Source organism: Bos indicus, chromosome 5 (genome assembly GCF_029378745.1).
Source record: "Bos indicus isolate NIAB-ARS_2022 breed Sahiwal x Tharparkar chromosome 5, NIAB-ARS_B.indTharparkar_mat_pri_1.0, whole genome shotgun sequence".
Taxonomy (NCBI): domain Eukaryota; kingdom Metazoa; phylum Chordata; class Mammalia; order Artiodactyla; family Bovidae; genus Bos; species Bos indicus.
Genome location: NC_091764.1, coordinates 62712371 through 62740258, shown reverse-complemented (window position 1 = coordinate 62740258; position 27888 = coordinate 62712371). Strand labels below are relative to the sequence as shown.

General features: G+C 36.2%; 1 protein-coding gene across 5 annotated transcripts; it reads right to left on the bottom strand.

Moving 5' to 3' along the window:
• Positions 1-817: 817 nt before the first annotated feature.
• Positions 818-27427, bottom strand: TMPO (thymopoietin). 5 transcript variants are annotated; one of them, XM_070789573.1, is made up of 9 exons: positions 26848-27421; positions 19427-19553; positions 17149-17307; positions 11797-11894; positions 5597-5716; positions 5402-5497; positions 4874-4984; positions 3812-3900; positions 818-3037 (listed from the first exon to the last, which is right to left on the bottom strand). In XM_070789573.1, exons 1-9 carry the CDS (start codon positions 27124-27126, stop codon positions 2752-2754), a joined length of 1365 nt encoding a protein of 454 aa, XP_070645674.1. In that variant the 5' UTR covers positions 27127-27421; the 3' UTR covers positions 818-2751. The 5 variants fall into 5 exon arrangements, with proteins under 5 accessions (XP_070645674.1, XP_070645675.1, XP_070645676.1 ...); XM_070789574.1 differs by lacking the exon at positions 5597-5716; XM_070789575.1 differs by lacking the exons at positions 5402-5497; positions 5597-5716 and having other exon boundaries at positions 26848-27420.
• Between the last annotated feature and the right edge of the window lie 461 nt (positions 27428-27888).

Sequence of the window (27888 nt, the reverse complement as noted above, 5' to 3'; positions counted from 1 at the left end):
CTGTATTTGCATAGTCAGCTTTAATTTATTCCAAATAAGCTGACCAATTTTTGGTTCTTTGGCTTACAAGGGTTAAACATTACCAATTCCTCTTAATTAGCTAAATAACAATTAATACAATTAACACCTAATAAACCTATGCTAGTAGTTAATTAGATGATCAAATGTTTTCCCTTTAAAAAACAAAAAAGCTACTTTCCCAAAGATATTTCTAAAACTGCATTCATCCACTTCCAAACATTTCACATGGCACAGAAGAGGCACTGAATATATATTTCTTCAAGTGGGCAGTAAAATCTTATAAGCAATTTCAAAGACCTATGAACATAGCATAAATGTCACGAAGTGTCAGTTCTACTAATGATTTTATACCAGAACATAACAGAACCGAACTGTTTTGGGTCTCCCCACACTAAAGATTCCATGTCTTCTCTGCTTTCTTCTTAAATCTTTGGTGGAAAGATGTTATGTGAATTCTGAACAGCCCTCGGTGACTGTTAATTCAAAGTAACAGACTGACCACATGAATGGAAGAGAAATGAGACATCAAGAGATAACATATTGCAAAATGCTTTATGCAGAGAGTGAGAGGTACCTCCGAGAGCTTGCTTCCCTACATCATTCTGTGAGTATAATAGCTATACACTGCTTACCTAGGAACAAGAGGACCAGATTATTACAACTAGAAGCAAAACATAAAGGAGTAGACTAAAATGAGAACTAAAACTCAATAATACACAAATCTCACATACAAAATGTTACCAGGAAACCTTACAGTTTGTGCTATTTGAAAAAGTATTTATTGCAATGACAAAACTAGAGGTTAATTACTTTTTTATTATTGAATTATATTGTAAAGTCTACATCTACAATTTTAATCAGGAAGAAATGCTTTGCATTTACATCAAGGACACATTTATTCTAGTGGAATTAAACAGACACAGACAAAAGACCAAGTACACATTTAAAAAAAAAAAAAAAAAAAAAAGACTATATGTTTTACCCGGTCCTACTTTTGCTAGTTTGGACCATACCTTTTCTACTAGAAAACTGATCTCACATACATGTTAAGTCTGATTTATCCTCCCACATTTCTGAACATTAAATGCAGCTTCTCACAATTTCTAATTATAAACAAAAGATGGGAAACATAGTTTACAAACAAAGTAAGTAAAAGTAGACTGCTATTACTGTATAGAGGCAACGCTGAGTAAAACGTACTCCCTCTGTGGCTCATCTCAAAATACTTTTACTTGGAGAGGCAAGCATGTCTCACCTAGGAGTAAGTTTCCCACTGCCTTTGCAGCGACCAGACCTGCAAATGTTTCTGGTCAACTGCAAAGTAAGTGGAAAATGACTACAAAATATCTAAAAGCTAAATGTCACACAAGGGCTGATGCAAATCAAAATTGTGTGCTGATCTAAATATACATCTTCAGCTTTTTCTTTTTAAAAAGTATCTATTTCAGATGATATTTTAAAATAACTTACATTTTTAATGTGCTTTATTGTCAATGACTGTAAAGTTGAAACAAATGATTAAGTCAAATTTTTGTTTTACTTGATTCTATAGAAATTTCAATTACCCACTACTTTACCAAAGTTATACATGAGGTAAGTTTTAGCTAAAAAAAATAAATCAACCACAAGGATAAAATTAACCATTTCAAGAGTAAACAAAAATCATAATGCCCGCCTCAATTTCAGAGTTTATAAATTTATGTGTTAACTACTGTATATCCAAGGAAAGTTTGTAATGTAGCTTAAAAGCACATCCTTTTTGCACTTTCAAATCAAATTATGGGAAATACAGGGCAAAAAACCTTGGCAAAATTTGTTTTTGGTAACAGAAGATAATTCAGTAATGAATCCAAATGGAATCTAAGACTGGTGTTTAAAATTTCTAACTTCTAAATACACACACAATTATCTAAAAAGTATTTTGGTAACAAATTGGATTGATAGAATAAAATGTCCTGTAAATAAAAAGTACAAGTTTCCAATTATAGCCTTATAGCTAGCCAAACAGTCTTTAAAAACATGTACAGCCAGCTAACAGTTCTGTAAAACACACATGTTGCCCTGATAGACTCCTGCTAAAATCAACGTCATTTAAATGGGTCTTACTGAAGTAGGACACTCATGATACTAGCTATCTTTTAAAAAGTGAGTACAATAGGGCTACAACAAAAACATTACTATTAAAGGTTACAGAAGAGATTATCCCAGGACTTTGCCCCAGAAACACCATCAAACTTTGTTGCAGTTACAAAAAGTAGAATCCCAAGTTACTTTTTCTCTTACTGAATCTCACATTTTCCATATCTCTAGTTTTTATTCAGTAGAGAGTAGTTCTTAAAATCTTTTCTGTAAGAATTCCAAGTATTTAAACGTGTAGCTTCACATTATACTGCCATGTTTTGCCCTTCTTGTTTCCCAAATACACAAAAACAATATACATTTTTCTCAAAAAAGAAATAAAGATGTCCACATTAAAAAAATAAAGCCTACAAAAAAGTTCCAGAGCTAAAAAAGGTTATTCATATGGCACGAAGTGATCTCCTACTAGTCCAAGTTCCAAAACATTAAATGAAGTCCGTTTATATATCTTGCTTGCTTTCAATGGAATACTACATTTATTGAGGTGAAATCACATTTTTTTTTTGTTCTTGAGTCAACAAGTGTACACAAATGTTTTTTGATAGTTATTAAAAATAGGAGACCAAGTTGAATGTGCCAAAGACGTATCATTCAGTTGACTTTTTTAGAGTCATTAGATAGAAACTTATAGAATGGATTTCCTTGATTGGTTTCCATAGCTTGATAGACCAGAAACAAAAAACCGGCCACAACAACAAAGAGCAAAATTTTTATCCACATGGGAATGGAGCGTCCCTTTTTTGTCTTTTCTGACTTGACATCTGCCAAGGGAACATACTTAGGAATATATTTAGATGAATAAGATTCCTCCATCCTGAAATCACTGAGTTCTAACGGCCGGCCAGCAGCCCCTTTGATTGGTCTGCGGCAACTAGCACTGTTGGGAGTGAAAGGAGGAAGAGAAAAATAAATATTAGATAAAGTTACGACCTAAATAATATAAAATGTAATATCATTTCTAATTTCAAATTCCTAATTCCTCAAATTCTTTGAGGTAATAGTAAAAAACTGTCATCAGTCAACCTATTTAAAACTTCTATACATTTTTCATTTAGATTCATGTTTTATTAGAAAATAATTATTCAGAGTATTATAAATAGTCACTAAATTTGCCTTTTTAAAGGTTTTTCAGAGCTAATATATTTACGAGATTAAGAGGAGAAAAAAAAATAAAGGTAGTTTGGTTGTGATTCCCCCGTGACGAAATAATTCAACAGATATCTAAAAGCAGTCTTTTCAATTAGTAAAGAGAAACACTCAGGAATAAAACTGATTTCCTTCTTGTTCGCTTTCAGTTTAGATTTAAAAATAAGAATTAAATAATACGTAAACTGATTTACTGACAACCCTTCAGCTTAACAAATTTAATTTTGGAATTGACTCAACTTTCAAGAATATGAACTAGTTAGCGCTTAGAAGAATTAAAGAGCTCCCAGAAAGAACATTTTACTTCTGAGAACAGAGGCACAATAATTTTGTGAAGAATTAAAATTTCCGATTATATATGAATATATAAAATAATTATGTTGTATACTCTAAATTTATACAATTTTAATGTGTCAAATACACTTCAATAAAGGTGGGAACAAATAAATAAATAAAAATGCTCTAATAGAATACATTATATGCTTGTTTCAGTGTATGTGAATACCTAATTCCTGTTGGTGTAGCTGCTTCAAAGGGAAACATTTCCTTAAGAATATCCCTTTCTACTCTTCTTTCCTCTGTTTTTTCTCCCACCTATTAAGAAACAAATAAACAACCAAAAGTTAAAATTTAATGTAAATGCACAATGATTAGAACATAATTTTAAACAGAAGTTACAGAGAACAGAATGCACTTAAATCTATCCAACTTTTACAACTGCCATTTTAAAATTCATTATTGCTTAATTATCCATGCATTTCCAAAGCTCTCTTCAAATTTCCTCAATGTGAAGATATGTTTATGTTGTAATGGGGATCACACATTCAAAAACAAAAAAATAAAATTCAACAGCTAATATGGCAGTGTTAAGTTCCCTCTGATGCTTTTCATTAGCATTAAAAGTATATTGTTTCTTCCTATTAATTTTGTAATAAAACAAATGATCAGATATAGAACACATAAAATTAAGATAGATCTTTTAACAAATTTTAGTATATGCTTTTAACTACAGTCAATCCAATCTTCCTAACTTAAGAAACAGAATAGTTTTTTAAACAACCCGATTGCTTTGCTAAATTACCGTTATGCCCAGATCAAAACAATCTTTGATGAAGAATCATTAAAATTTTATCATGCAGTTAGTACTTTAAAGCTTAATTTTATAAGAGTTAATTCAAGTATTATACAAAGGCACTGTAAAGTCCCATTACCTGACCTTTCAATGAAAGATAGTATAGCTTCCCCCATAGCCCAAGTAACACCTTCAACTCAGATCCATTTTAACAGAGGACATACTAGAAGCAGCACATAAATAATCACTCCCTTGAAAAATGGAACTTAAAGAGGCACATAGTAGCGAGAGGATAGTATTAGCATGTCATACTATATTAGTTACTTTTCACTGTCACTAATAAAGTATGCCTTCAAGATAATATATGCACATATATAGACACACACACCCCACCCAATTAAGAAAGCACTGCTCCCTCCCACTCCAAAAAACAAATATAAATATTTCTTCATTAAAAGATCAATGATAGCATCGATCTAAATTTTATTCATTTACTTCAGCTCTTGTCAATGGTTTCTTTGGTGTTCTTCTGGGTATGTCTGAGAATTCAGTGATTGGCAGAATAGGAGCTGCATGCTTGAAATTTCCAGTCACCCTATTGACAACCTGCCAAGATTCAAATTATTCAGACTCAGAATTATCCAAACAAAACAAAGACAACGTTAAAAGAAAAAAAAGATAGTCGATTTCTGTAATATTTGAAACTTTCCCTTAATAAAAATTTAGGCATAAGAACCTAAAATAATTATTCAGTGTTTCATATGTGAAGGAAGCCTTATTCTTTAAACATGTTAGCAAAAAAGTATCCTTATAACACTAAGGATTCTTGAACAATGAATTATATATATATTTAAGTGGCTATATTGAAAAATTCTAAAATTCAGAATTATATGGGGGAAATGAATTTAAAATAGGCTTTAAAACATTTTAAGTTTGAAGTCTGTCAAAATTTACCACCTCCCCAATTCTAATTAAAGGGTAATTCACAGAAAATACCACTTGTATATTATGAAACATATTTACTAAGGTTTCGTTGCTTGAAGCCATTATAGTTTCAGCTATGGGAGTACTCTCTGAAATTATTGCACCATCTATACGAAAATGTTCTGAAGTTTCCACCTGTTAGTTTGAAAACAAAATAAAAACAATAAATATAAAATAACCACTAAGACCCTACCAATCTGAAAACCCAATTCTAGGCAGTAAGCCTTGCATCACCCTTTTCCTCGGAGTTCTTCTTGACCCTCTTGGAGATTCCCTAGTTAATGCCTGCAGAAGTCCGCCTTTTGAAGATCCACTTGTCCATTCAGTCTCAGTTACTCCAGCTTGAGAATAGCTCTATTCAAGCATCGACACATTAAAAAGTCATATTCTAACATCAAAACCTTAATAATGATGGCCATATTAGCACACTAAGAATCCATTAATGCCAGCATTTGAAAATAATGCTCTGCCTTCCAAGTATCACTAAATGTAATGACTAAACATATATGCAGGCACCAGAGAACACTGAAAATATGGTAGAGTCCAACTATAGGAGCTCACATACTATAATAAAAGTGAGGGTGGGGGAACACATTAATTTATCACTGGCTCCTTTTGTGACTTGTTGTTCGCTATATGGCTCCAGTATCATAGCTGCATCTCTGGCTGTCTAAACAAAAAAACAGGCTGATCACGACTTGTAAGAAAGTCATTTGTTATATATAAGAAGTTAGTTTCCTTTTAAAAACAAAATGTAAATTTTATAACTGTTAGATTAAATATTAGTCTTATCATGTGGTTAGGACTGTTTAAATAGAATCATGTGAAAAGCACTAGATTAGTGCCTATACTTGAAGTTTTTGTTAAAATGTAGATTCTGATTCAGTAGCTCTGGAGTACGGTTTGAGAGTCTACATTCCAAGTATCACCTTATTTAACTTTGAAACCTCTATTACCAGAGGATTCTTTTAACTAGGGGACACCCATAAATGATTAGTTATACTAGAATATGCCTAAATTGTCACTTTTGCTTTCAAGCTAATATTTTATATAGATAACTGATGTTTTTAATCCAAGTTAGTGTCTACTGATTTTAAAGACAGAAATATATTTTACTCTTATCTTGGGACAAGAACAGTCATCCAGTAAGTAAGTTCATTTGGCTGGAAGCACTACTACCAAAACACCACAAGGTACACACTTTGTCTCACACACTTGGTTTTGTATTTATCTCTATTTGGAACTGACTTTATAAGCTTTTCCCCTTTGACTCATAATCTGAATCTTTGGGTTTCTTTTCCTACTACCAATAGGAAAAATCTGGTGAATGTAAACAATGTCCCTCAAAAGACAAATCTGTAAACAATTTACACACATATATAATATGTGTGTGTGTGCTTAGTCACTCAGTCATGTCCGACTCTTTATGACCCCAGGGACTGTCAGGCTCCTCTGTCCATAGATGATGCTTAATAGTTAAAATTTCTGATTATTTGAGTAGCATGGAACACTAGTTTTAATCTGAGGTTCTCAATCCTGGTGGCACAGTATAATCTAGGAAGCTTTTAAAAAACACCAAATGCCCCAACCCCACCTTTGACCAATTAAGTCAGAATTGCTTCTAGACTGGCCTGGGCGTTAACAAAATTTCGTAGCTCCAAAGGGATTCTAATCTGCCAGGGTTAAGAATAACTGATTTAAGACAATGTAACTGACATATTATGCATTTCAAAGTCAAGTATTTTTTTCAAACTAATTCCAACACTGCTACCTCTTTAATAATCAATTAATTGCTCAAGGCCAATAAAAATAGTAAGAGTACTTGAAAAAGACCAAATATTTTACCTATAACCATGAAGGTAAATGGGTGAAGAAATATCCTTTTCCCTTAAAACTGGTTATTTACCAAATCCCAGGACTTTCCATTTGTTTTATTCTGAATAAATAACTGAGATAATCTCATCAAAAATTTTACCAAACATCTCCTGAAACTATTATAGTTTATACAAAAAAAAGTTTACATTTTTAAAATGTTATTTTTGACAGTAAAGGCCAAGTTCCATTTAAAGATTTTTAAATTTTCTTCCCTGAAAGAAAACACAAGCAACTTACTCGTTGCCTGTGGGAATAGCTGGCAACAGGGAAAGGAAGGACATTCTTCACTATAAATCATTTATGCTTTCTCTGAATCAGGTTTATTAAGTTCTCTGCTTGAGGACTGTCAACCAATTTTTATTAGTTCTTGACTATCACTATCTAATTTAGAATTAATCATCTTCACAGAAAACTATCTTTCACTGTGAAATATAGTTTTCTGTGAAGATGATTAATCCTAAAAAAAGAAAAATTTTTTCTACCAGAATCCACTATGAAACAAGTGACTTTCAGAAGTATAAATAAAAAACAAATTACATTCAGTATTATAACTACTTCAAGATGGACCAAATAATCACTGACTGAAAAGAAACTCACTGTTATGTAAAATTAATAGTTAATGTGACTGCTGTATGCTCTGTGGTCAAAGTAAGAATTGTAATGTCATCTATGTACAGCAAGATATTCTATAGAAAGTGGTCAATTTATCATGGAGACAACAGGAGGAAGAAACAAAAAAATCTATCAGGTAAAAAGTTATTCAGAAGACAGTAGGTAGTTGGGGTACATGACAATGCAGGAACTAGGTTACTAAAGGAGGCCATATAAATCCCACTCAGTAATAATACAAGCCCTAAACAAATTTATAACTAGTTTATAAAAAAGATAATCAGGATAATTAAAATCCACCTTACTAAGAACTACTGATTTAGGTAAAACATGACCAATATGGTTACTCATATTAACATCAAAAAACAAAGCAAAAATGGCACCATATTCCTCCAGGAGAGAAAGATACTCCCACACAGTACTTGTGGGAATTGAAAATGCTTCAACTTTTACACAGGGGAATTTGCTAACATCTAGAAAAATTGCCCAGTAATTTCACTTCTAGATTTTATAAACTGACTAAAACATGAAACAACACATGTAAAAAAGGCTGTTCGCTGGTTCACCTTCGCATTATTCAGAATACCACATAATTGAAAACAATCCAAATATCCACCAAAAGGAAAGCTGGTGGCTGAATAAATTACAGTAAATCCATAAAATGCAATACTATGCAGGGGTACAAAGCAATGAAGAGGATGGCTCTACTATATCCTGTTATAAAGTGACTCCCCAGGATATGTGTTCAGATTAAGAACAGAAAGACAAAAATGTGCAGTGTATTATTTACACTCGCTTCCTTATAAAAAAGGAAGCGAGTGTAAATAATAATAAAGAGATAAATGTATTATTTTTCTGTAATGTATTATTTATCTGTATTTAAAAAAAGAAACAAAATACAAACCAGAATTTAATAGAAATAGTAACCTTTATAGAAAGAACAAAGATAGAAGCCAGATTTCTGATTCTTCTTTTGCCCAAATAAAACCACATATATTCTCAATAATTAAAAATAAACATGAAAGGAGAAAAATATTCTTTCAAGTGACTTTAAGCATAATATTTTGATTTTATATCCTTGGCATAAGAAAAACTGCCCCCAATATGAAACTGTAATTAGCAGTTTTACTACTAGTAGTAAATACTGTTATTTAGAAACATAAATATAGTGAAAATTACATAAGAAGCTATTAACCAAGATACTCAGCATAAGAAAAGAGAGTCAGAAGTTTTAAGACCTAGAAAATAGCCTACATTCATAAACTTGAGAAACTTATGACCTATTTTCTCTTTCTAAAAAATAAGTATTCCTAGCTCTACTCAGGCGTCCCTAGTGGCTCAGACAGTAAAGAATCTGCCTGCGATGCAGAAGACCTGGGTTCGATCTCTGGGTTGGGAAGATTTCCTAGAGAAGGGAATGGCTACCCACTCCAGTATTCTTACCTGGAGAATTTCATGGACAGAGGAGCGTGACAGTCCATGGGATCGCAAAGAGTTGGACACGACTGAGCAACTAACACTTCCACACTTTCACTAGCTCTACTCACTGAGAAAGCCCAGAACAATGACAACCCAGCAGGAAAGAACTCCTTGGCATCCAGGTTGTAGGTACCTACCTACCAAATATTTTCCACTAAAAGGATTAGGAATTCTTTGGAAAAAATGACTGACTTATAAGAGGCAGGAAATATACATGAGTCCAGGACTTCTTACTATGCCAGAAAACAAGAAATTATCAAAGACAAATGGGGTCAATAAAAGAGAGAAACCAACTCAGTAATTACCAGCCGCTACGGATGTTATGATTTGAACATGAAAAAAATAATGACTACAACTGATCATATATCAAATATATAAAAACCATACTAGTAAAAATATATTATTGATCACCTTTCAAAATGACTGGGCACTTAACTTGAAAACTGGCAAATAAAAGGCATCTAAGCAGTTATCCTGGCTCTCCTACATGAATTTTATTTCCAAGTCACTAAGCAATTCATAAGAGGAAGTTCTTTATAAAGGAATTCTAGTTATATAGGTAAAAATACAAGTCACATCCCAAGTACTGGTTGTGGCTAGAGGCTACTTAATGAATAGCAGATATAAAACATTTCCATCATTACAGAAAGCTCTATAGCATAACCCCACTAAAAGTCTAACTCCCAGTCTACTGGAAATACAGGGCATAAATGAATGACCCTTGAAGAAGCAATCTGCCAAATCCACAAAGTGAGAAATTCTGTAGAGAACTAATCTAGTTTCAGCACCAAATGAATGGAGGAAGGGAAAACAGTTACAGCGGAAATAGCTACAGACTTAAGACAAACCCCAAAACACCGAATGATTATGTGGAGTTTGTATGCAACCTAATTCGAGTAATTCAATCATAAAAGAGACACTTCTGAAACTGGAGGTGATTCTATGAAGAATGTATAGAGCTTTGAACACAGATATGAAAGATTTATTTATACACACACACACACACATGCCATTATCATTCCAAATAAAAATAAAATCCAGCTATTATCTTTTAGAGATATATACTGAAATACTGACATTTTAATGTGTGAAATGAGAGGTGGTTGGAGATTTGTTTTAATACACTTCAGCAATAAACAACAAAACCAAAAAAAACTAAAAACGCTGCAGGGTGCAGATGAAGATAAAACTAGTAAAATGTTAACTGCTGAGGTTCTGTGAATGGTCAAAAAACTCTTTCCTCTACTTTTCTATACAATTTAAATTTTGTATAATAAAGCCATCATCTAAATCCTGCCTGCCATCTCCTAAATGTACTCTCTCCTTTCACTGTCTATCCTGTCCTTTGATTTAGATTCCTCAAGTCAAACAATGACCCCTGGAACCTTATTTAATATCATCCTCCCAACCTCAACCTCTTTTAACCTGGTATTTGACAAACCAATGCATTCTTCTTAGCACTAAACCATCTTGCCTACATTAACTGGACCAAAGTTCTCCATGTCTGTCTATTTCAGTGCTCCTCACCAGATCTTCCTAGTTTCTCTTGCTTTATTTCCTTATTCTTCAGTGTGCCCCTGCAGCTCTTCCCTGGCAATAACAGATAAAAGGACAAAATATTTATTCCAGTCTTTATTAAACAAAATCTTCTTTCATTCAAAGTTCTATACATTGTCCATACAGTCACTAAGCTTGTTGCTAACAGTTCCAATATTGAAACTAATTACAACAAACTAAGAGACACATGGCTTAAGAAATCAATAACACTTCCACTGAGGATGTGTGACTTAAAAAATGACAAAGGAAAAATGAAAAAGATAAACAGTCAATGAGACAGAAAAAGGATAAGGAAAAGAACTCTAGGGATAGATCAATCCTTGATTAGTTAATACTTTGTAAACTGAATTCATTTATATCTGTGCTTAGTTTTCCCTTAGTTTCTACATTTTCCTTTTGGAAAACTGCACCTTGCCTCACCTATAAAATGATGAATTTTCATCTAGAATAAGGAAAGAAAACAATATGGTCTTAGGACCAGACTAGCTTCAGAACTGAGGGAAAAGCCACAGAATGTAAGACAAAAATAAAAGCAAAATCAAAGACCTAGAAACAAAGACACAAATGTGAAACCATTACCCTGCCTTTTATTGTATCAGAATTGCTTAGGTGTTTCCACCTTTTAAAAATATTGGCATTTCTCTTAAAAAAGCAACGACTGGCTCTGAACCATGCTTAGCACAGAATCAAACAAATGAGACATTTACTAAACACTTAGCTTTTGCAGTAAACACAGGATACACTACTGACAGAACACACACAGTTTAGATTTCCAGAGTCATTTACTCAACACTGTATTATTCAATGTACTGGATTCTGGGTGTCAACTGTTAACTACAGGCTGGGACACAGGCAAATAAGTGTTGTAGCAGATTGCTTACAACTGAATACAGTGATCATAAAGCTAAAGATACCTGATTGTGCTCAACTCTTCTTTGCTTGAGTGTTACCGGAGTCTTTGCTCTGCCTTTCAGTGGTTCTCTCTTCTCAAGCTTGAGCTCTATTTTAGAGTCTGGAAATAATATTGGAGAAACCATTACTCTCTGAAGTACACCATAAACTGTGTCATCCTAACATTACTTGGAACCCTGGTTTAGTTTCCCTGATATGTAAAACAAGTCTATTGGTATTATCCCCATAGACCCAAATTGGTTAACTGCAATATCTGTCTTTAAAAACTTTTCTTTCTCATTCTTATTTTATTCCATTTTTATGTCATCCACTCCATAATATGATCACCACTTCTTCCGATTTACTTTTTTTTCCCTGGGACTAACAGCCTGAAACAATGTAAAATTCCAGAGGCTTTTCACTGAAAACAATTTAGAAGTGAGAAAAGGACATTAAAACGCACAGTTACCATTTGTTTTGATACAGTGCATTATCACTATACAAAGGTTTTTAAATTAAAATTTAGAATGTGGAAGGGAAAGTGCTATAAAGAATTTGAAGAATGAGAAAAACTTGCATGGTATCAAGCTGCTAACACAGTACTCTTGCCTGGAAAATCCCATGGACGGAGGAGCCTGGTAGGCTACAGTCCATGGGGTCACAAAGAGTAGGACATGACTGAGTAACTTCATTTCTTTTTTTCAAGGAGGTATCTTGTTCACAGAAAAGTAAATCACAGGTCACTTCTTCTTTCCATAATAAAGTAACATTTCTTTGAAGAGAAGCTAGTGTATATATATTACTAAGCATATCACCATGATAGTTATTACCATAACAACTCAAATACATGTATCTTTTTATATGGTTCAAAATCCCATTCCCCTAGTCTTGATTTTATCACCATTTGAGGGGCTAGATTTTTCAAGAGACTGATAAAAATTTTAGTTAGCTTCCATACTTTTGTGGCCATTTATCAGTGTAACAAAATTAATGTTGTCACTTCTATTAACAAAAAGTTAATTACTTTCTTATCAGAGACAGAAATAGAGTCAATTCTTAAAACAAAAGCTTAGTCTTCATGAAGTCAATGGTTTCGCTAAAAAACAGTCAAGATAATTATGTGGCTTGCTAACTATCTAGACTAGCACTAGTCACTCCAGTCTACTTGCAAGTTTCCCAAAAATAAACAGTGATTTTTCCTTTTTACCATGTCAGTTCAGATAGTTCCATCTTTATTTAGGATTAAGGTATCAACTCCATCCCCCACTTCCTAGTAATTCTATTAATGGCTCTATTATCTATGGGACAATCCTTAACAAAGTCTTTTGTCCGTTAACTCAGAATCTTAAGAATTAGAAAGCACAAAGTAAAGAACCCAACAGTAGTTAGCAGAAATTCAGTTACACAAATTAGTTATTTGGTCACAGACTAGTTTCTCTTACAAACTTAAATTTCAATAGTTGATAAAAAACATGATCCTCATGAACTATACTTCAGTTAAAAAAAAAAAAAACCCATGGTCCTCAAATAGAAAACAAAAAAAAAATCTGAATATTTTCAGCTATACCATTGGAATGTCAGGTAGTTTCTATGAGGAAATGGAAAAGGCACGTTCATCCACAAATATCTAACTTGCTGAAACTCCAAGAATAAAACACACACATACAACATGTTTGTGGAGACCACACAAAACTGTTCCAATTTAACAACTTTATTGAATTTGCAGAAGCATTCTACAGTTACACATTTAAAAAATCACAGAGTACTTAATAGGTACATGTATACATGTACATTTCAAAAGACAAATAACAAAATTACTCCCAGAAAGCTGCAAAGATGGACAGGTTAGTCTAAGAATATAGTAATAGCTGTAAGTCCCAAGAGACTGTATTTTGCTTATACTTAATCTACTATTTTCCATAAAAATACAAAGAAATTCAATAATCAAGTGCCTCTACAATTAGACTCTCTCATCTTACAATCATAGAAATGAAAACAAAGAATAATATACTGCTTTATATTGACACATAGAAACTGGTATACAGTATGATTTCTTATAACTTAAAAAAAAACTAATAAAATTGCTTTGAAAATTTAGCTTAGATTAAGCCAAATCATCCATGAATTACTACACACCTTAGGAGTGTAAGTTCCATCTTTCTTAATTCATTTGACTATAGTTTTACAGTTATGGTGAGACTGCAGTATCCCAGAATACTATGGTCTAGAGCAGTATTTCTCAAAGTGTGGTCTACCAACTGTTCGCTACCAGTCCATGAAAAAATGAGGCATTTGCACTGGAATGTAAATCAGCACACTGTCTGTCTCTCTCAATAAAATTTTACCTCAAAAATAAACCCTGTCATTGGTCTAGATTCAAATTCTGGTACATGCTTATCTTATCTGTGGATAAGTAACAGTTTGTAGACTGGCACTTTGAGTTGCACTGATTTGGAATATTATGAACAATACTATAGACATCAGCAAAAACAACATAAGTGAGAAGAGAAAATATGTAGAAAATATAAGTTCTGGAAAGCAAAGAGATATTTAGTAATATTTAAACCATGAAGACTCAACTTATAATCTAGTTAATGGAATTTTCTTAAAGAGCTGTAAGAAAACCTTAAAATCTTAAAATAGGAACAACTATTTGAGAAAAAAAATATGATCTAGAAAAGCTTTAAATTGTTAGTCTCAGGCTTTCTATATATCCAACTTTAAAAAAAAGGCAGTTATATGTAGGCAATTACCTTTATAGTTCAATTTAACTGGTAGAAGTTTGACAGTTTGGCATAAAAGTATTTCAAATTCCTAGAAAAGCTGCCAAGTTCCCCATATTAAAGATTACATAGATGTCTTTATTCTTAATTTTACTAGTGTTTATTTCCATACTTTTTAATTACTTTGAGTACTTCTCTTCCAAATAATGTTCCACCTTTAAAGGGCACAACAGCCAGCTTATTCTTAGAAGCTGGATTTATTCTGCAATCCTTTAGCCAGAGATGTCGGCGGCCTAAAGTGGAAGATCCCATGGTATGGGCAGCCATCTTTACCTCATCAAAGGCAGCTTCACAAAGGAATGAGGCTGCATCATATGCTCTGCTTAGCAATCCAACTGCCTGGTTCGTGCAACTAGGATCTGAGCTAAGAATTTGTGCAGCCTGACTCACATCTGCCTGCAGAGCCCGAGCTACAAAGGCAGTGTGGGTTGCAACCTGCAATGCTGATGCTGCAGCTTCATAGGTTCTACAAAGTGCTAAGTCCAACTGTTTATCACAGGACTCAGTGGAAGCTGCCTGAATACTCGCTGGTGGAGCGGCATGAGAAATAAACTCTAGGATTTCATCATCTACTTTTGGAACCGATAATATCCGTGTTGCCTCTCTAGAAGAAACTGGATACCTGCATGCCAATGAAGGCGGCTGCCTATCAATTTGCTGCCACTCCTCTTCAATTACTTTTAAAATAGATTCATGGAAGGGAAAAGATAGTTCGGGGGCATCTATTTTATCATGCTGTGATTGCGCAGACATTTCTATGCCTAAAGTAGCGAGTGAGTGAGAAACAACAGTTTTTGCAAAAGACATCAGTTCAGATCCAGGTGTATTTTGAAATGTCACAAAGGAACCTGAATCCTTTTCCTCTACTGACTTTTCACTGAATCTCGGTAATTTTCGTGGAGGAGACAGGGGTTCAGTTTCTCGAACATTAGATGGACCAATTCTCTTCCGTGTATTTGCTACATCAAGAAGAGGTGTAGAGTTAGAAGTCCCAGGCAACCTACCTCCTCCACCCTGGACCAATAGAGAATTGACATAATCTCTGATTGCCCTAGCAAGTGGTGGAGAAATTACTTGTGATTGCTCAGACTCTTCTAGTGCTTTCCTTTCACTGGAGACAACTGACTGATCTGAACCATGGGACCTCTTGGTACATACTGGCTGAATTCCACTTTTCTCTCCAAAGTAAATATTTTCTACTGTGTCTTTATAGCAAGTACTGGTGGTTTCTTTAATCAGTGAAGGAGAAGCTGCAGCAGAGACCAACATGGCAGCGAGTTCATGCTGAGGAGATGACGAAGAACTTTTCTCTAAACATCTATCATGGCTAGACTTGGAGGAAACAAACAAACCTCCAGAGGCTAACTTTTGGTCCCTGTCAGGCAAGGTTGTGGCAGTAAGAGGTTCCCTAGGTAGGTCTCCCTTAGAAGAATGTACTTTCTTAGCTGCCTGTTGTTCTGTCCTGCCCAGAGGAGGACGGGTGGAGATTTCAGGAAAAGAAATAGCCTGAAAAAATCCACCAGAGGCAGTAGTTGGAAGTTCAGAAAAAGGAACAAAATCCCTAGTGGACTTCGCTTTCTTGTGTTCTTTCTTCTTTCCTGTAGAGGCAAAAGAGGCAGGAAGTTTAAGCATTACTGTGTTTAATCTGATTCTACTCTTTGCCTCTTTGCTAACATAGTGGTGAAGGAAAAGACTCTATATTTCATATTCAGAACAACCAATCTGACAGATTGTGCCCTGACAGGCAATGCTTATAGAGATATAACCAATTTGAGTCATTAAATAGTCATGAGCTAACAAACAAGTCATATGAATTAAAAATTTATAAGTGTCAAGTTGTCATATAATAAATTTTAAAAGGTTGTTTATTTCACATATTACTTGAAAAATATTTAAATACCATGGCCAATTTTCCTTAAAATAGCCCACAAAAAGTATGTCAAATTTACTATAGTTGTCTTGAAATCAGATCTTCTAGCAAAAATTATAAATTTAAATGCTTATCAATAGAGAACAGAGAAAACATGCCATATGTAAAGACTACTGCTATATGAGAAATAAACCAGACATATGTAATAAATCGAAAAGAGATCTTAGTAATATAACACAGAATAAAGAAAAACAAGTGGTAAGATTTAGCATGATATCACACTGATTTTTAAAAAAGTACAAAATAATACCACAGACAGATGTATATGAAAAAGTATTTTACAATAGGCTGCAAAAATAAGCATCAAATTAATGATAGTGTTTGCTTCTGTGGAGATGTTACTCGGAAAGGGGTAAGCGGGGAAACTTTGTCTCTACTCATAACACTTTTTCCTCTTAGAAAGGTGAGACTTGCGGCAAAAAAGATAAGGATACCTGGCAATTTTATGTGACAAAAATTAGACATCTGTACTTTTCTGTTTCTTAGAATTCTCAACAAAAGGTATTAAATCAAATTACTTGGAGCACTAATCATGGGAACAAAATCTACATATATCTTGGTAATATTATTTAAAATTTTATCTTCATGTTTATTATATCTGATGAATCTGAAAATTTTTTATTTTTTTGATTATATAGTTTATTAACATCACAAAATTTTACCTTCTTCATTGTCACTGTATCTGTCAGAGTCATTACTTCCATTCTGTCTTGTATTTTCCACTGAAGAAGAAATTGTTGGCAGAGGAGTAGAAGATCTAGATTCTGTTCCTTGTTCCCTCAGTTTCAACAGCTTTTTCTCATATAGTTTCCTGGTTGTTCCTGCATTAAGGCAGAACTTGTTTTATTACTTGTATTGTCTTATTTAAAGATTCAGCTCAGACATTATCTTTGGAAACATTAAAATGCTACTTTTCACTGTTTCTTCTTCTAAACTTAAGTGCTTAAAATATTTTCTAAAACAGGTTTTTCTCCTGAGATTTTAATACATGATTATAACAGTGTTTTTTTCTTTTTAGTAGCATGGGATACACAATAGACTGATTTAGGTGTTAGGATATCCTACTACTGAAGAGCCACCTATGACTGAGTATCTTTGAGTGAAAAGTTTTGAACTTTGTGTAATTTCTCTAGTACTATGTAGCGAGTGTTGTCACTTTAGTCGTGTCTGACTTTTTGTGACCCTATGGACTGCAGCCCACCAGGCTTCTCTGTCCGTGGAATTCTCCAGGCAAGAACACTGGAGTGGGTTGCCATTTCCTCCTCAGGGGTCTTCCCGACCTGGGGATAAAACCCACATCTATATCTCCTGCACTGGCAGGCGGGTTCTTTACCACTAGCACCACCATAGTATTTGCCTTTGTAGAAAAATGTTTATAAACAGACTGTACTCTAAATTATTATGATTTAAACCCCATAATTCTAAGAGATTAATATGCCTATAAAACATCATTCAGTTATGGAAAAAGCCCTGTAAAGTCAAAATTTTAAATTCAATATATTTGACACACAACACAGTAAACTTAAGATGTTAAATCATATTTAAATGTACTGCTGCAGTAAAAATGACCTTTTATGGAAAATGTGTTATAAACAGAAATTATACACCAATTAGATGGCAAAATAAAATTGATTATAAATAATTTAGTTAAACATCAATGACAACCAAAAATATTTTACGCTAATGTATATCTTTCCTTGATTTCTATAAGAGGAATAACATGATAAACATGTTTTCTAGAAACAATGTGCACCTCAGAATGCTATGTATAAAAGTAGTCTTAAGATGAAGAGCTGGGGAAGGGGAAATAGAGAGCTGTATTTAACCTTTCAGTTATACAAGATGAATAAGTTCTAGAAATCTAAGTATGGCTTGGGCTATAGTTAACAATGCTGTATCACATCCTTGAAATTTGCTAAGGTAGATCTTTGCTCTCACCACACATACACACATAAAAAGAAAACCATATGAAGTGATAGATACATTAATTAGCTTGATTACGGTGATCATTTCACAATGTACAGGAAGTTGTACACCACATATGTACAACATGTTTGTCAATTATACCTCAATAAAGCTGGGGAAAAAAACAAACAACTGGCATATCAACATGTAATTTAATATGTTTGATACACAATACACAGGTTCCAACATCTCCTTTTATAATTTTAAATGAAAAATATAAAAAGTGTATTTATTGTCTGTTCGTAATTATATTAATAGGCTTACTATCATCCATTTGGAAGCAGTACATTAATTCTTATTTGCAACTATACCTACAGATAAAAACTCACAAATCTACAGTATTCAAAATTTTATATAACTGAGAAGATCAAACAGAACTTTCTCATCTTGAGTTTATTGCCAACACCCTCCAAAATTAAGGCATATCAGCCTTGCAAACTTAATGACTTAACAATAACCAAATGATGAAAATCCAGGGTATTTACTTTCAAGTTTTCTCTTTTCAGTTTGTTCTTTAGGGTATCCTTCTTGAATTATAATTAAGACAAGATTTTTTAAACCGCATTTTTAATGATAACTAAAAGGGGGTACTATGCTGGGAATTTAATAACTTGAGTTATATTAACAAGTCTGTCACTAACTTACTGATTTGGATTAATCTGGCCAGCTACGTCACCTAAGATTTTCCTCAACTGTTATGTAAGACCCATTATGTCTCACCAAGCAATATGATACGGGCACAAAACAAAACAATCTCAACAGAGTAATCTTGAGGATTATATAGTTAAGATTATATAGTTCAACTGTCTAACTTTATTTCCCCCATCTATATTTATATTTAGGGAAACTAAAGTCTTGGTCATAAAAATAATTAATGACAGGCCCTTAGAACAAAAACTCTACCTACTAGACAAGAGGGGAAAACAATTTTGGGGACTGCTTCATAAAAGGATACTTGAAACTTAATCAGCTTACCCACAATAGGACCAGGGTTCACTCCGTATTTCACAAGCTGGTCCAGAAGATCTTCGTTAGAGAGCTCTGTTACATCTAGATCATCTTTATCTTCTGGTCTGGGTTTATCAGTTTTCTTTGTGGCTTTCTGTAAACAAAGTCCAATTATCAATTCCTAATTAAAATTTCCAAATTAAGCAATTTTCATTTACTATATAACTAACACTGCATATAATAAACATGCAAATTTATCTTCAGGCTAACTTATGCTACAGTAGGGCTTAGCAATTTGATTAATTTAAAAGCAACTCATTATTCAAAAGTATTTTGTAAGTTCAATTATAATTATACAAACCTAACAAGCCAAGCAAGTAACTCAAATTTTAGTTATTACTGTTAAAATAGTCGATTTTGGTTAACTTATCTAAGAAGAGGTGATGGCACCAAAAATTCGAAAGAGCAAGTCTGGGTCTGAACATTTTCATTCAGATATTCCTAAATAACAATTACTACTGGCTTTTCAATAATTCTTGACAGTTTAAACCAGCAAACTTTAAGACTTTACCATAAAGGTTTACTCATGTTATGTATAAAAATGATTGCTTTTAAACAAGCATACTGGAATTTAGGAAGCCCAAACAGATATTCTTTTTTGTATATAGTGACTTTAGTAGCCAGTTTTTTGACACATGAAGGAAATCAGACTTTATGAATACCTATCACCTCTGTTACTGCTTTGTTACCACACAATCTACATGATCATTTCACTAAGACTAGCTGAAAAATGTGGAACAAATGCAGAGAAAAAAAATCTAAAGGTGGTTTTTAAAATAATTTAAGGAATAGCATTATTTACTGGAAAAACTATATAAACTTCCAAGGTTCAATAGGGGAAGGAAGTGAAAGTCTGGTTACCTTTTAGGGTTGTGGCAAATAGCTTTACAAATGTCTCAGTAATCCCAGAAAGCATCAGAGTACTGAATATAAATGGTTGTTTAAATAATGGCCACAAATATCAAAGTCAATGTAGGCCCAGATTACTATTTAAGGCAGAAGAGTCAATACTGCATCCTAGAATTTGTTTTTCAACCAAACAAAAATGTGAAATAACTTTATATAAAGAGCATAAATTATGACCAACCTAGACAGCATATTAAAAAGCAGAGACATTACTTTGTCAACAAAGGTCTGTCTAGTCAAGGCTATGGTTTTTCCAGTGGTCATGTATGGATGTGAGAGTTGGACTATAAAGAAAGCTGAGCTCTGAAGAACTGATGCTTTTGAACTGTGGTGTTGGAGAAGATTCTTGGGAGTCCCTTGGACTGCAAGGAGATCCAACCAGTCCATGCTAAAGGAGATCAATCCTGGGTGTTCATTGGAAGGACTGATGTTGAAGCTGAAACTCCAATACTTTGGCCACCTGATGTGAAGAGCTGACTCTTGAAAAGACCCTGATGCTGGGAAAGATTGAAGGCAGGAGGACAAGGGGACGATAGAGGATGAGATGGTTGGATGGCATCACCGACTTGATGGACATGAGTTTGGGTAAACTCTGGGAGTTGGTGATGGACAGGGAGGCCTGGCGTGCTGCGGTTCATGGGGTTGCAAAAAGTTGGACACAACTGAGCGACTGAACGGAACTGAACTGAAAGAGCATAAAAAGAACAATGTCATCAACACAAGAGAAATTGTTGACACAATTTTTTAAGTGTCGTGAAAAATTACCAAGGGTACTTTTAGGAGGCTTTAAAATTGTACTCATTTGGGATCATCAACATCCCACTCCAGTACTCTTGCCTGGAAAATCCCATGGACGGAGGAGGCTGGTAGGCTGCAGTCCATGGGGTCGCGAAGAGTCGGACACGACTGAGTGACTTCACTTTCACTTTTCACTTTCATGCATTGGAGAAGGAAATGACAACCCACTCCAGTGTTCTTGCCTGGAGAATCCCAGGGATGGGGGAGCCTGGTGGGCTGCCGTCTATGGGGTTGCAGAGTCGGGCACGACTGAAGCAACTTGGCAGCAGCAGGATCATCAAGCTCAAATCTCAAAGCAACCTACAACTGATGTCAAAATAGCTGCCTAGAGTCTAAGAGTTCTGGATATCAAATCCTTGAATTCTTTACAAAAGGCTTTAAAAAAACAAAAAGACCTAATCCTGTCACCTACTTGAATTCTCCAAATAGACTGGGAAGAAAAACTCCATTGTGTAACATAAATACTTTAGGTATAGATCACTTGCAGAAAAAAATTCCTCCAACCACAAGAATGTTCAAATTCTCTTAACATCTATGAATTTCAACGTCTGGATACAGCCTGAGGTTTTCAAGAACTCTATCTTTGGTGCTCATCACATTCACTACTCAGTTTTTATTAGGTATCTGCACATATGCTTTACCTTTTCCAGATGATAAACTCCTTCGGCAATAGTCCTTCAGTCTGGTCTGTTATCAAAATCTCAGAACTTTTGGAAGAGTTGCCTCTATTTTAAAAAATCTTACTCCATTCTGAGTCCTAATCACGGGCCTGAGAATCTTTATTCTAATGTGTAGCTCAGGTGATTTTGGATGTAGCATTTAAGAGGATAACACAAAACAGGAGTACTGTCATATTGTAACCCAAGCATCTGAAATTAAAAAGAGTGCCTGACATAGGAAAAGGTACCTGATAGATGTTTCATTGAATGAATGAATCAAAGTGCCATCCAATGAAATTAGCCACTTATTTTAAAAAAAAATCAATTTCTTATTAAGAAAGAACAAAGCCTTAGCAAACCCAAGCAGGAAACCAGCTTCCTTACATTTTCTTAAAACAGTGAAAAACTACAGCTGTACAAAGAAATTTTCAGTAAGAGTCCAATAAACCGGCATAAGGTAAGTCAAATAGTACAGGTGTTCATATTAGGGCACCTGAGCTTTACTTTTAATGAAAAAAAGTTTCAGAAAAGTAATGCCATTCTATGAAATATCAAATTTAATGAGAATATAAAAATTGGGAGTATACATATTTACCAAGTAGTGTAGTATACATGTTTATCAAACCAGCAGTTTCAACCAGGAAGAAGGAATCATTAATTGTACCGATTTCTGCCTCCAACGAGCTTTGTTCCTTTAAGTAAATCTGTAATCTGTTTCCTTTGGTCAAAAATACCAAGTACCAATTAGGTGCCAGGCACCACTCTCTAGTTTCTTCCCAACTACCAGATGATACTGGTTTTTTTCAACTTTAAAATTCAAAAGTTCTATGATATCACCTAATGAGCCACTCATTTAAATCTCTACCATTACCAGCAAAGATGCTGAAAAGTGAAAGTGAAGTCGCTAAGTCATGTTCAATCCTTTGCGACCCCATGGACTGCAGCCTACCACGCTCCTCTGTTCATGGGATTTTCCAGGCAAGAGTACTCGAGTGGGTTGCCATTTCCCTCGCCAAAGGATCTCCCCGACGCAGGGATCAAACCTGGGTCTCCCGCACTGTAGGCAGACGCTTTACAGTCTGAGCTACCCGGAAAGTATTAATATAACATTATTACTATAATACAGATTCTACTGAGCATTTATATACCAAATTGTGTTCTAAGTGCCTTACGTATTAACTTGAAAGAAACTGAAAGTCGCTCAGTTGAGTGTGACTCTTTGCGACCTCATGGACTCTCTAGTAGTCCATGGAATTCTCCAGGCCAGAATTCTGGAGTGGGTAGCTTTATCCCTTCTCCAGGGGATCTTCCCAACCCAGGGATTGAACCCAGGTCTCCTGGGTTGCAGGTGGATTCTTTACCCACTGAGCCACAAGGGAAGCCCAACTTACTGAATCTTAAATATCCTATGCGATAGACACTTCCACTTTACAAGAAAGGAAACTGAAGCCCAAAGTTGTTTAGCTAACTCAAGCAATCTGCATACTAAGTTACAGGGTAACACCTGAGCAGACTTTGTATAAATCACTTTCACAAACTTACTCATCCAATTCTGAATGTATTATGGTAAAACTGTATTGCTCTGGCATTAAAGGCAACAAAATTCAGAAATCCCATGTTGTAACAGCTATCATGTGCTGTAGTTGCTGAGCACTACACCCCTTCACAAATGCAACATCATGCAATCCTCAATCTAAATAGTTATTAGATTATTCCTATTTCAGATGCAAACTGAGCATCTGATAGGCACTGTTGTTTGAGATTATCTGAATAAAGGGCAGACCTGGGATTTGAATCTGTAATTCGGAATCAGAAGCCTGTACCCTTAACACCTCACTGTAGGTGGTCCATTTATGATTTAACATTTACTATAGAACATACTCCTCACTGTTCTGCTCCATGTTACTAAGCATTTGTTAAGAATTCATAATTCAACAGATTAGACCATTCAAAAATGCCAGGCTCTCCTGGATCCCAAACAGCTACAATGTTTTACACCCTGGAACTGAAAGGCAGACCATCACCTCTGTAAATGTTTATTTTTGTCGAAAATATCGGTAATTCCATCACTGGAAAATACTGGTTATCATCAAGATGCATGACACAGAAAGCTTAGAAAAAAGAAAACTAAAAACAAAAACCAAACTCTGAACATGTAAACATTCTGTCCTATCACACCAAGTGAGCCTGCTCATGGCAGTGGCTGAAATGAAACAACTCCTTTAATTAAACATATTCCCCATAAACCCATATTTAAATTGAAGGTATACACTACGTCCTTGGCCAAATCCACATTAATGTTTGTTTTAAAATGTTAAAAAATTCACCATTAAATTTGGCTTTCTCCTAGGTTATAAATAGTCTTTTAAGAAATGTGACTCTAAGGACTTCCCCATTGGGTCAGTTAAGACTCTGCCTTCCAATTCAGGGGGTACCAGCTGGATCCCTGGTTGGGGAACTCAGGTCTCACATGCCGCAGGGTGGGGCCAAAAAAAAACAAAAAACAAAAACACCTGACTCTATATTGTTATTACACATAGGGCTAACAATGAATGGAACGTAAACACTGTATATACAAGAGGAGTAATTGTATAAAAAAGGAGAATAATTTAATATACCGATTATAAATAGCATACAGTATTCTTATAAATTCAATATGTTTTTCCTATGCCTAATAAAAAAATCTATCAGACTCCTCAGTTAAAATAGAACTCATTTTTTACTTAATGTGCTTTAAAACAGAAAATGATGTTGCTAACCAACTACCACTGTTAACCTTCTCAAGTTGTTGATACCATTGAGTCCAACTCAGGGTACACATTTCTGAGTTTTACAGTTGTTCTCTATAAGGATTCAAACAGTAATTGAGGTACATGTTACTGGACAAAGGTTCCTTTAAAAAGTTACTTTCTTTCACTCAGTTTATCTGCATGTGTGTATGCTCAGTGGCTTCTGACTCTTTTCGACCTTATGGACTGTACAGCCTGGACCTTACGGACCTTACAGCCTGCCTGGCAGCTTGTCCATGGGATCCTTCAGGCAAGAATACTGGAGTGGGTTGCCATTTCCTCCTCCAGGGGGATCTTCCCCACCCAGGGACAGAATCTTAAGTCTCCAGCGTTTCCTGCATTGGCAGGAGGATTCTTTACCACTGAGCTTACCTGGGAAGTCTGTTTATTTGCACTGTGCCGACTAATTTTGATGAAGTTCATAACTTACTGAGCTAATCCAAGAAATTAATTACAGTGGTTGGTAGGTATACAGGAAACAAACTCTTGTAGTTAAGAGGCCATCATAGGAACTCAACGATGTTAGATAACTGAACTGAAATTAAAAATTTTTACATTCAGGTCTTCTTATACCCCAAACACAGGTCAGATTGGGACATCCTCTCTTCTAAAGTTGGAGAAAAAACATCAAAACTGAGATGGTTGTTTCTGTCGACAACAAACCATCATCAGAATAAGAGGAAATAATCCTATCACATACATACAACCAAATACTTCCACGATTCAAGAATGATACATCTGCACAGAAGACCAACATAGGAGTCTATATAAGATTAAAAAAAAAGTGCTGATTTAAATGGAAAATATTTCATTTTTCAACCAAATTTTTACTAAAATAGTTTAAACATTACTTTTGTTTTCTGAGGGGCTGGAGAAAAACAGGTAAGGGATATTCTTTATTTCAAAAATAAATTTCTTCTTATGAAATACAGTGGCTTTTTTCAAATCCACAAAAACAAGGCATCAGAAAAGTTGAAAAAAAAAAAAAAAACAATAAGTTGAGATTGAACTTTTGTTTATCAAACCAGTATTTATTTGGCACACCATATGCCAAGTACCGATTTAAGACGTAAGATTTTCAATTTCTCTAAAGCCCAGGCTTAAGATTTAATTAAATCTACATGTATGTATTATATCTTTCCTTCATTTCCATATGGGTAGTCCAGAAAACACACTGGATAAGTTTTTTAAAACTAAAGTTAAAGTAACTTTGAAAGAAGCAGCCCTTAATCAGTACCAACAACTCCAAACTCCATTTTTAATGTTTTACAAAGCACTGTACTTTACACCAATCAGTTTTAACCATATCCTATAATGATTTGAAGTGACAACCAGGCTTGTTAATACTAACAAAACAGCACATAAAAACCCACCGAACAAAACCCAAACTATTCTCAAACAAAATGCGCATTTGCTGGAGCCAATCTGAATTCGGGATTAAATATTTCAAACTGCAACACCAACAAAGCAGAATGTCACGAAATAAACATTTCTCCTAATTCCAAAGGCTCTCCTTTCTTCATGCAAATACACCAAAACAACCAACCCTCCCAAACCACTAGTACCTAGGATTTTCAAATATTTGAGCGTCTCTGATAGTCTTTCAACATACATTTTTAAAAGTTTGCTGAATTTAGAGAAATGCTGCCGCGCCAAAAAACAGCCTGGTGCTAGAAGGAGTAACCCAAACAAGAAAAACAAAAACCGTTCAAAAAGCCCTCCTTATGCAAAGAAACATAAAAAGGCGGGAATTTCATTTCAAAATTTGGTTAGATATCAACATGTCACAAATTGCCCTCCAGGGAGCGCTCTGAGACCCGCTCACCAGTCATTTCGGTTAATAAAGCGGGAAAACGCTCGAGCGTAACCTGTAGCCGTTTCGAGATAACCCTTCTCAGGGCTTTTCGAAAAGGGCTGGGAAGTCCCGGTCTCACTACCCACTCCCGACAGCCGGGGGTGCAGGGACACCGAGCTGTCCGCGCGCAACCCGAGAGCAAAGCTAACTTCACACCGCACGACACACCGCGGCCAAGACGCGCGCCCCGCGGCCCCAACTTCGGGGCTCTCCACTCCGGCCCCTCCCCTCTCAGAGCCCGAGGCCAAGAGGCCGAGTCGGGCGTCCGGAGACCTAGAGGCCAGCCCCCTGAGCGGGTGGGGGGCCCACCCCGCCGCCGAGGCCCGAGGGGGCGCCCACTGCTCAACGCCCGCCTTTGTGGCCCCGGCAGGGCGTCCTTACCCTGCCGACGGCGGCGCGGCTGCGGCCCGCGACGGCGGCCCCGGAGCCGAGGACCGGGGTAGGTTCGCGCTCCTCGTCGCTGGAGAAGTCCGGGGGCCCCTTGCTGTTGGCGCCGGTGGCGAGCGGCGGCCGGTTGCGCGCCGTGAGGTGCTGCAGGTAGAGCTGCACATACACGTCTTTGCGCTGCTCCCCGGCCGGGAGCGTCACATTGTTGGCGACCAACTCACTCTTCAACTTCTCTTTCGTCAGGACCGAGGGGTCTTCCAGGAACTCCGGCATCTCGGCGGCGAATCCCCTTCCCCGCAGCCCTCACACCCTCCGCTCACGCCGGCGCGCTCGCTCCTCGCCCGGGGGAGGGGGGGCCGCGCTCCCGCCTCCGAGCCTCACGGCTCCCGCCCGGGACTGACGCCTCGAAGCCCAGCGGAAACCCGCGCACACAAAGCCAAGCCAAAGGCGGACACAAAAGCCCCTGCAGGACAAGTGCGGCCCAGTGCGGCCAAGCCAGGAGTCCGCACCAACCCCTGCCCACACACCACGGCCAGGGGAGAGGATTCTCTTCGCCCACGCCCCAAGAAGGCGCGCCGCCATTGGCCTGCGACCGGAGGAAGCGCGGCGGTGATTGGCCGGACGCCTCGCGCGGGTTCCATTAGCCGCGGCGCCCTGCGAGAGGTGGTGGAAACGCAGTTTAAAAGCCGCTCGGGCGGGAGCCCTTGAGTGTGGCTCGTTTGTGTTTCCTTTTCCCCCACCCTTAGACGGCGGTAAGGGACAAGTTGCACTGCCTTTTGTGCGCCGTTTCCTCTCCCTCCCCCTGCTGGAGAAGCTGTTTTTCTCTCCGGGGTCAGTCGCCGCTAACGGGCCGAATTTCAGGGCAGCTGCGAGGACCTGGGGGCTGGGCCTGTCTCAATCCCGGGACCTTGGTTCAACGAAGAATAGCCGCAGCCTTTCCTCCCCAAACGCTAGCCCTGAAGGGAAAGAAAAGAAGCGAGGTGTGCTCGTGGACGCTCATCTTCCTCGATTTGATTTACTAGGCGGGGAGAGCGG

Bases quoted from the DNA above. Each gene is read 5' to 3' on its own strand.
- TMPO (XM_070789572.1), bottom strand. From the start codon at position 27,126: ATGCCGGAGTTCCTGGAAGACCCCTCGGTCCTGACGAAAGAGAAGTTG. The intron at 19,554-26,847 runs GTAAGGACGCCC...CTTTGTTTACAG, and splicing joins GCCGCGCCGCCGTCGGCAGG to AAAGCCACAAAGAAAACTGA. The intron at 16,155-17,148 runs GTAAAATTTTGT...TTGCCTCTACAG, and splicing joins ATACAGTGACAATGAAGAAG to GAAAGAAGAAAGAACACAAG.